The sequence below is a fragment of the Littorina saxatilis genome, linkage group LG13 (genome assembly GCF_037325665.1).
Source record: "Littorina saxatilis isolate snail1 linkage group LG13, US_GU_Lsax_2.0, whole genome shotgun sequence".
Lineage (NCBI taxonomy): Eukaryota > Metazoa > Mollusca > Gastropoda > Littorinimorpha > Littorinidae > Littorina > Littorina saxatilis.
In genome coordinates, this window is record NC_090257.1 from 12,352,620 (window position 1) to 12,363,711 (window position 11,092).

At 37.3% G+C, this 11,092-nt stretch overlaps 1 protein-coding gene across 1 annotated transcript in view; it reads right to left on the minus strand.

Annotated features, from left to right (window-relative positions):
• Nucleotides 1-5,622: 5,622 nt before the first annotated feature.
• LOC138983625 (uncharacterized) overlaps nt 5,623-11,092 on the minus strand; it is a 42,468-nt gene continuing 36,998 nt past the window's right edge. The window contains exon 13 of the mRNA XM_070356903.1: nt 5,623-10,150. Within this exon, the coding sequence (XP_070213004.1) occupies nt 9,998-10,150 (153 nt within the window). The 3' untranslated portion in view covers nt 5,623-9,997. The remainder of the gene's footprint in view (nt 10,151-11,092) is intronic.

The following is an 11,092-nucleotide window of genomic DNA, read 5'->3' on the forward strand; positions in this document are numbered from 1 at the left end:
ACACCCCTCCCCACCCCCCCCTCCCCCCGCCCCTGATCCTCCCCACCTCCCTCCTCTATTTCTACCCCCCACTAGCTATCACTGAACCCCCGGGCAGATCTGATAACACCAGCTGCAAATCATCTTCGCAACTCACTCCAAAGTCTGCAGAATCTTCACTTTGATGAAGGCGGCAGTCTAAAGAAAGAAGAAGAAGAATCCACTCTCTGAGTGATCGATTCTGTTGGCATGGGAGACTACCCTCATCTGACAATCCCAAGAGAACATCTGTGAAGGGAAACTCTTTGATTTAAGGTCAAAGAGTGGAAACTAAATTTATCAAGAAAGAATTTAGAAATGTAGACAAGTTTTAACCAAGAAATTAGGTTAAAACAAGCAAAATTTGAAAAAGCCTAAAGGGAGGTAATGCTCTGTACCAGCCTGTAGATCCAGTAAAAAAAAGTTCTAGTTCAAGTTTTATTAGTCCATAACCCATGGGGGCATTTTGAACAATAAATACAAATCAATACAATCATGATATATGCTAATATAGTAAATTTAAAAAAATAAAAAATAAAAAAATAAAAAAATAAAAACATTATGAAAAACTGTTACTAATTCTATTAAAAGTCCCAAATATTATGTAGCAATTTCTTTTTCTTAGTAGCAAACAACTTTTTAAATTTAAGTGCATTAGGTTTTTTCCAATAGTAAGGTGGTAACAACTCAGCTCTTTCTTCTTTGAAAAAATCACAGACAAATAAATAATGGAATTCATCACCTATGTCATGCGATACACATTTGGTGCAAGTTCTTTCTGACCTCGGGATGTTAAGATAACGTTCTTTCTGTACAGGTAAATTGTTGTTTAATGTTCTAAACTTCATCATTGAAACACATTGCTGATATGGCAGGGTTGTGACGTAGTCTTCACATGCAAAAATATCTTTGAACATTCGATAATTCCAAAACATATTTTTTGTTCCAATTTCTGTAAACCATTTATGGATATACTGGTCATATAGACTTCTTTTTACTTTCTTTTTAAACCATGTGCTTGAGTATTGAATATTTTCTTGAGAAGTCCAAAGGCCAGAGAGACCAATTTCATTTAAGGTTTTTTCAATGAAACATAAGTACTTGGATTCAATCATCTTGTTGATATACAATCTATAAGTAAAGCAATACACAATACTTGAAAATTTATTTTTATGAATAGGACTAATCAGTTTATACCAATAGCAAAGCATTCTACATTTCATATTAACATCTAGTGGATATCTTCCAAGTTCACCAAATATCATAGCATTTGGAGTTGATTTTTTTAGTCTGAAAACAATTTTATAAAAACGCAATTGAAGTTTAGTAGCAAGTTCACAGGAACCAAAACCCCATACTTCACATCCATACAATAAAATTGGAGCAATCATTTTATCGAACAGGTCAACTTGTATGTCCACAGGTAGTGACAATTGTCTACAAGTGCGCAAAAGAACAAACATTGCCCTTGAGGCACGATCATATAGATTCTTCTGTGCGACTGAAAATGTATTATTATAATTAATCTTAAGGCCCAAGTACATTACATCAAACACTACTTCGATTAAATTGCCATTGTACGTAAACAGTGGTTTATTTCTAATTTTACCTCTGGAAAAAACTATAACTTTCGTTTTGTTTACATTAATATTTAGACGCCATTTTAAACAGTATTCGTGCATTTTGTTTAAACATTCTTGCAGGTTTTTTTCCGACTCTGAGCAGATCACAGTGTCATCCGCATACAGTAATAAAAACATTTGAAACAAAGCATTTACATCCGTATCATCCATTCCAGCCACAATAGCCTCTCTTGACATAGATTGTAAACCATTACTGTTTTCCAACAGAAAAGGCTTTAGATCATTTAAAAATAGAGCAAAAAACAACGGTGACAAGTTTTCCCCTTGTCTAACTCCACACAAACTGGGAAAATATCCAGAGCACTCACTATTAACTTTAACACAAGATTTGGCATTTTCATACAAATTTCTTACAGTTTTTAAAAACTTCCCATTAACATCAGAACTAACTAATTTCTCCCATAGAAATGCACGGCGAACTTTATCAAACGCTTTTTCATAGTCTACAAATGCACAAAACAGTCGCTTCTTTTTGTTGAGAAAAAAGTTTAATATACAATGCAAAGTAAAAACATGGTCTAGTGTTGAAAAACCTGTGCGGAAACCTGTTTGTTCTTGACCTAATTTGTTATTACTCTCCAAAAAGTTTGATAACCTATCATTTAAAATTGCACTGAAAAGTTTTCCGAAGCAGCTGAGTATAGTAATTCCTCTATAATTTGTGGGGTCAGCTTGAGAGCCTTTATTTTTGTACAATGGAATAATTTCACCTACGGCCCATTGTGTTGGAACCTTTCCTGACTGCAAAACAACATTAAACAACAATACATAAATATCAATCATTCGATCATGTGACGCTTTTAAATATTCATTAATTATTTTATCCTGACCGCATGCCTTATTGTTTTTTAGCTTGTCTATACATTTGGTAACTTCCTCCTTTGTAAAAGGCGCATTAAGAAATTCATTACTTGCTTCATTTAAATGTTCATTACTATCATCCATATCATTTTCATCACACTCTTGTAGTTTAGTGAAATGTTCGAAAAACTCAGAACAAGTTGGATAGTTAGTTTTGGAATTATTCTTTTTGTTTTTATTTAGAAGATTCCAGTATGCTTTCGGGTCAGTACTTCTTAACTTTCTCAAAGTTTTAACGAACTCATTATGATACGACTTGCATTCCTTTTTTATTGTCTTTTTGTATTCTTTAAAAGCACTCTTTTTTTCATCATCATTGAACACATTTTTAAACCGTCTTGCTTTGTTTTTCGCATGTAAAAATATTTTTCTTTTCTCTTTGCAAATTGCACTAAACCATGGTTGTTGTAGTTTAAATTTCTTTGAACGTGGCTTTTTCATAAATTTTTGTTTTTTCATTACACCGATTTTTTCAGCAGAACAATTTAAAATATCACAAATCTTACTAGTAACACTATCAACGTCATCTGTTGTCGTACTCTCACTTGTAGCTAGCATATTTTGTAATTTAGTTTCAACAGTATAAATATCATCCTCATTCAGATTAACTACAAAAGCTAACTTGGTCCCATTGTTATTGTCCCATTTTGGTTTTGTGTACTTGTTATCCTTTTCTCTACCTTTAGACAGCAAATCTTCATTTTTGTTTTTTTTCACAACTTCTGCTAGGCAATCATTAGCGCGTACTTCATTATGTTTTAATAAATGCAAAACAACAGGACAGTGTACATCAGAATACATTTCACAAAATTCCATCACAGAAAAATAATTAACTTTCGAGAACAGATCTTTTGACAGGATGCAATAATCAACAACGCTCTTATCCTTACATGTGCATTTACCAACCCCTGTATCATCGCCAACTCTACCATTAGCAATAACTAAGCCAGTCATTTTACAAAAATCAATCAATTTAAAACCAAGGTTATTAGTATTATTATCCTGTGAGGCCCGCTCACCTATTAGAGTACCAACCTCATCAGAGTCAAACAAGTCATTATCCAGTAAAGGATACACAAACGAGGAGATCTAATTTTTTAAGTAGTAAAACAGGAAAAGTGGTCAACTTTTCGCTGCTGTTCAACACAGGGCTATATATATATGTATATATATATGTACACACGCATACACCCACAAACACACACACACACACACACCCTTCAAAAGGCAATTTTATTGCGAATTCAAAGAAACAAAGATGCTATGAAAACACATACATACAATCACAAAATCAAAAATCCTACCAATAATTTTACATGAACACCCTTATCTTAAAAAAGAAATAGCCAAAAAAGGCTGAGGCTCATATTTTCGTGTTGCCCTGAAAAGGCTGAAAAAAGTAAGAGTTCAAAAGGTTCGATCAGACAAGGTGATTCCGGCCATTTTTGTTCTGGTTTTGTTCTGGTTTGTAAATAATACCGCATCCTATCAAAAGTGTGTGTTAATAAAAGAAATAACATGTGTTTGTGAACGTAAAAAAAAACAACAACTAATGTGGAAAAGCAAATAACTTAAGTATGTTGATGTGTGTGTGTGGTGTGTGTGTGTGTGTGTGGTGTGCGTGTGAGTGTGTGTGTGGTGTGTGTGGTGTGTGTGTGTGGTGTGTGTGTGAGTGTGTGGTGTGTGTGTGTGTGTGTGTGTGTGTGCGTGCGTGCGTGCGTGCATGCGTGCGTACGTGCGTGCGTGCATGCGTGTGTGTGCGTGTGTGTGTGTGTGTGTGTGTGTGTGTGTGTGTGTGCATGCGTGTAAGTGTGTGTTAGTGATCCCGTGCGTGTGTGTGCATGTACACAGGCACACCTAAAGATGTTAAACACATACATTTCTAAATTCATGGGATTGTAAACGTAATTGTACAACAATTCTCAGTATATCAACACGTGTGACCTGTAAGATAAGTACATGACTGTACATCCCTAAAGAAAGAAAAAAAATTGACAAAAGATATAATGCATGATCACAAGTAATTTCGATACAGTTATCACACAGGTTAATAATGTCCAGATCTTCTGGTTCGATTGCTTGAAAACCAGGTAATCATTACAAAAGTCAAAAAGCTGTTTGTAGAAAATGACAAAAATGAATGATGAGCACATTCTTCATACAACAGCAAACACAACATCCCCACGCTGTTTTGATATTAAAGTAAACATTGTACAAAAAATTCGATAGCAGAATAATCCAAATGAATTTGTTCTCATCTCTCAGCCGTTTTCCTCACACACAAAACAGTCTTCAAGAAAAACAAACACCCCACCCCTTCCCAAGCTGTTTTCATACAAAATATTGCTCAGAAAAGTTAAGCAACATAATCAGAATGCCTGTTCTCTTCCCCTGTCCTTGTACAAGAGACAAAATCTGCCTGGATCCTTTCAGATAGATATACAAGGTTGTTACTATTTTTGTAACCATCAAATCCACACTTTTTCCCACAGAATGAACGGACTTAAAGGTCTTCTGTCAAACCAAATGAATAAACCAAAAAATAACTACTTCTTCTCCGCGATTCCACCATTGTCAGATCCATGTTCAAGCAATGATATGCTTTCCTTTGTTTTACCACATAACTTTGTACAAACAATAGCATCGTGTGTAAAAGTAAAATAAAACTAAACCAGCTGTTATACAAAAGAGTATATTTTAAAAGATCAGTAAACTTCAAACTGATTTTGTGTTTCTCACTATCTAATGTTCAAGCCTCAAAGCAAAATGTGCACACTAACAAAAAAAAGAGAACACAAGAAGCTTATTGTGCATAGATCACATTGTGCAGAGCATGTATAAGCACCAACATAATTCTGTGAAATGAATTTTTCCGAGGAAAAACAACACCCAACAACAACAGAAAGCTGCACAGCTGAATAGCACCTGTAAAACAAAATATGAGTACTGTACTGCAGAGATACCTGCCAGGTAACCCCCCCATCTTGTAGTTGTGAGAGTAAACGAATTCTGAAAATAACTTTGTCTGGTTTGTATTAGTTGTGAAAGAGTTTTTACTCTCTTTGAAACATTGAGGCAAGCTTTCTTTATTTGGTGTTTAACATCATTTTCAACCACGAAGGTTATATCGCAACGAGGGAAAGGGGGGAGACGGGATAGGGGAAAGGGGGGAGATGGGATAGAGCCACATGTTAAGTGTTTCTTGTTCACAAAGGCCATCTACCTCTGTCCCTTTGTCTATATTTATATATATATATATTTTTTTTTTAACTTCTGGGAAGACGCTTAAGCGTGCCCTTTTAATCGATTTTCTTTCTTTCTTTATTTGGTGTTTAACGTCGTTTTCAACCACAAAGGTTATATCGCGACGGGGAAAGGGGGGGAGATGGGATAGAGCCACTTGTCAATTGTTTCTTGTTCACAAAAGCACTAATCAAAAATTTACTCCGGGAGGGGCTTGCAACGTACGTAGTACAATATATTACCTTACTGGGAGAATGCAAGTTTCCAGTACAAAGGACTTAACATTTCTTACATACTGCTTGACTAAAATCTTTGCAAACATTGACTATATTCTATACAAGAAACACTTAACAAGGGTAAAAGGAGAAACAGAATCCGTTAGTCGCCTCTTAAGACATACTGGGGAGCATCGGGTAAATTCTTCCCCCTAACCCGCGGGGTTTTTTCATAAGCCACATCATTCACAATTATGCACACAAAAAAGTGTTAAGTGTGACGATGACAATTAATAAACCAATACATGTACCGCACATACAACCCACATAAACAAACTCAACAATGCTGTTAGTAAATGCGATTTAAAAAAAGGAAAATGATGTATAATAAATTACAAAAGGAATACATTAACAGATCTGGTCTCCAAAAGCCTGAAAGTAAAAAAGCCACTCATTTTAACACATATTCAGATCTTCTTCTTCTGCGTTCGTGGACTGGAACTCCCACGTACACTCGTGTTTTTTGCACGAGTGGAATTTTACGTGTATGACCGTTTTTTACCCCGCCATTTAGGCAGCCATACACCGTTTTCGGATGAAGGATGCTGGGTATTTTCGTGTTTCTATAACCCACTGAACTCTGACATGGATTACAGGATCTTTTTCGTGCGCACTTGGTCTTGTGCTTGCGTGTACACACGGGGGTGTTCAGACACCGAAGAGAGTCTGCACACAAAGTTGACTGAGAAATAAATCTCTCGCCGAACGTGGGGACGAACTCACGCTAACAGCGGACAACTGGATACAAATCCAGCGCGCTACCGACTGAGCTACATCCCCGCCCGTACATATTCAGATAATTTAAGGTGCAAAACTATGTCCAAAAGTTCATGAAAACTATTTTTAAAAAAAATTAGTGGATACTTTGCATACTGGTGGAGAAATTTATTTGCAGCACACCTGTCAATACCTCTTACATGTGTTATGTAGTTAAACAGGATCTCTCTGCAAAATATGAGTTTAAAAAAATGCAAGTTTGAGATACCCTGGCTTTACTAAACAATACAAAATGGCAAGTAGAATGAGAGAGAGAAAGCATGATTATGCTTAAGATTCGACTGAGTCTGCATGTGGTAAGTTATTATTTAATGACCTCATAAACTTACTTCACAATACTCAAATGCAAAACTAAATCAAACTAAGCCAAAACAAACAGACAAAAAGTCATCAATGAAGGCATATAATTATCCCACATACCTTATACACACAGTTTTCTGTTTGCAAAATAATGATTACAACAAGATTTAAACAACAAAAGCCTGATATGACCCTTTTACCAAACAAGTACAGTCATATACATTGGCAAGTATTATGAGAAGAGAGTAAGACAAATATAAATGTTTGCATCAACATACTTTTGAAGTTACACAACATGATTATGCTTCAGAGATTCAATTTTGTCCGTTTGTGTAACGTTATTTATTTACCTAGTCTACTTCGACATACCCAAAGTGGGAAAAAAAAAAGATCTCCAATAAAAACATGCCTACGTACCTGAACGCAGCACAATGGATTGAGATGGACAGCAAAAAATGCTACAAATACCTCTCAGTTAAATTGAGGTAAGTGGACTGGGTGGCCGAGTGGTAACGCACTTGCGCTCGGAAGCGAGAGGTTGCGAGTTTGACCCTGGGTCAGGACGTTAGCAATTTTCTCCCCTCTTTCCTAACCTAGGTGGTGGGTTCAAGTGCTAGTCTTTCGGATGAGACGAAAAACCGAGGTCCCTTCATGTACACTACATTGGGGTGTGCACGTTAAAGATCCCACGATTGACAAAAGGGTCTTTCCTGGCAAAATTGTATAGGCATAGATAAAAAATGTCCACCAAAATACCCTTGTGACTTGGAATAACAGGCCGCGAAAAGTAGGATATGCGCCGAAATGGCTGCGATCTGCTGGCCGATGTGAATGCGTGATGTATTGTGTAAACAATTCCATCTCACACGGCATGAATATAAATCCCTGCGCCTTGAATATGTGCGCGATATAAATTGCATAAAAGGTACACACACAAAAACTAAAAAAAAATAAATAAAAAAATCCCTGCCCTTAGAACTGTACCCACGGAATACGCGCGATATAAGCCTCATATTGATTGAAGTCTGAATCTGAATCCTAATACCTTGTTGATGCCTAAAAAGGCATGCATATACACAGGAGAGCATTGGTTGACCTTACAATATCATCGGTGGATAGACACTCTGGACAAGTCTATGCATTATATACACATCGAGAAACAACAGAAAGAAACCGATTTTCAGCACTGAAATCATCATCTTTACCATCATGCACTTTTTAAACTCGTTTTAAAGAGTAATTCCATAGATAACTTGTCAATCCTGTTGTTGCACAACATTACTTTGTCTCACAGAGGCCTCCTTCTTACTACTACTACTACTACTCCTCCTCCTCCTACTACCACTCCTCCTCCTCCTCCTCCTCATCATATTTTAAAGGTACTGAACTTGTCAAATCCAGGTGCACGGAGCCCCCGCCAGGAGCTTTTAGTCATACCTTAGGCAGCTATCCGTTAGAAGAAATACCAAGTTTCATTGACTTGCACCCAAATAGTCAAGAACTGCGATTTTTTTACGAATTAATTTCGTACTCGGACCCGGCTGGTCTTGACCTATTTTTGGATCTAAATTTAGATCAGGTAGATCACATCATGCACAAAAAGACACGTCACTAAGCAAACTATGTCAGACGTCATCATGAGTAACTGTTTGTGTAAAACAAAATCGAGGCCGGAATCACTCAGTTGAATCAAACTCCAACCAAACACCACGTAATAACTAGGTTAATTTATGCACTCGCATGAACAAGAAACTGTCGAGCATCACAGATGTCGTCGTTGGGTAGTTTTGGGTTTGTTTTACTACCATAGGAGGATTTTTGAACTGTAAATGCACTCAGGTGCAACAATAACGCGAAACGAAGGCTGTGAGCTGCACTGTGCCTTTAAAAAAACAAATCATGAGTAATTCCGTTGAAAACGTCAATGCTGTTGTTGCCCCAAAAATCTCTTTGTCCCCCAGTGGTCATCCGCAAATCTCCTCCTCATCATCATCAACATGATTACCACTCTTGATAACCTGCAGCTGGACCCTCTTGTCAGTCAGTCTCTTGGTCGAGAATGTTGGTATTGTCGAGCGTTATCAATCTTAATAATAATAATAATAATAATAATAAATGAGCATTTATATAGCGCAACATCATAACTTTACAATTATGCTCTTTGCGCTTGACACATTTAAAATTAAAACACAGTTATACAAGCATTTACATCTACATTCATAGTCAGCAACGCTTAATTAAAAGCATACACCATCAAACATACATTACAAAAGATTCTTCCACTAACTAAATAATAAAAACATGAAAAAAATAGGTAGTGAAAACAAGAAAATACCAGCTGAATACCCTTAATCAAACAGAACCTGTTATCAACAATACTGAAAAACAGCCATAGATGTTTACATTATCACTAAAACAACAAATACACTACATGTAGCCTACTGATGGACTGAGAAAACAAAATCAGGGGTTGTATTTCTTGAAGAGGTGCGTTTTAAGTGCATTTTAAGTGCTCGTTTGAATGCTTGGGGTGTCAGAGTGGCGGATGTGAAAGGGGAGATAATTCCATTGTGTGTGTGCGCAGAAAGTAAAAGTGCGTTGTCCGTATGTTTTGGTTTTGGTGTGTGGAATGGTGAGGATGCGACAGTTAGAAGAGGCACTGAAATCATCATCTTAACCGGTAGCCTGTTGTGGATCAGGCCGTTTCATCATAACCTCCTCCTCCTTTATAATTATCACTATCATCATCATCATTACCACGACTCTTGATAACCGGTAACCTGTTGTCAGTCAGTCTTTTCGTCGAGAATTTTGTCATTGCCGAGCGTTGTCGACCTTGAGGTGGATCAGGCTATTTAACCCTCCTCCTCCTCATCATCATTACCATGACTCTTGGTAACCGGTAGCCTGTTGTCGGTCAGACTCTTGCTCCAGAATATCAGCGTTGCCGAGCGTCTGGCGATCTTGAGGTGCCTCAGGCTGAGGATACTCTCTCACTGGGGTATGTGGGGACAGCTTATATGCAATGGCCAGCTGAAGGGGAAACCAAAAAGTCAAAATTAGTTGTTGATAATTATCATTTTGAATTTTTAGAACCAACACAACTTTAACATAACATCGAGGTATGATGCAAAATACGGTTATATGCGAGTTGTGGTATTGCAATCATTACCTTTAAATGAGTCAGTCACACACACACACACACACACACACACACACACACACACACACACACACACACACATGCACACATACACACACATATACACACACACACACGTAAACACAGGGTGCGCAGTCAGCCAGCTGGAACAAAATTGTAAGCCATGCAGACACAAACAATTCTTGTATCTCTTCAAAAATTAAACTGAGAAAAAAAAAAAACATTCAACAGAGGCAGTTTTTAAGCTAGTCTAGTTAAAATAATAACTCGGCATCTCCGAGCAGTTTACGTTGATCAGTCAGATGACATTCGAGTCGCAGACATGCAGATTGATGATTGCACGGAATGATGAATGGATGGAATTAATTCGATGGAATTGGACAAACAGATGTATTGATGGACGGATGATTTGAAATATATGGAACAGACAGCTTAATTGTTATGTAGTAAGAAGGTAAGTAGACAGAGAGAGAGAGAGAGAGAGAGAGAGAGAGAGAGAGAGAGAGAGAGAGAGAGAGAGAGAGAGAGAGAGAGAGAGAGAGAGAGAGAGAGAGAGAGAGAGAGAGAGAGAGAGAGAGAGAGAAAGAGAGAGAGAAGAGAGAGAGAGAGAGAAGAGAGAGAGAAAGAAAGAGAGAGAGAGAGAGAAGAGAGAGAGAGAGAGAGAGAGAGGGGGGGGGGCAGGCAGACAGACAGACAGGCATACATACGACAGATCGACAGACAGTACAAGACCAGGCGAAGACAGAGATCCAAGGTCCAAGACAGGAAAGCAGACATTGCAAATGCAAAAATAGATCAGAAAACAAACATCA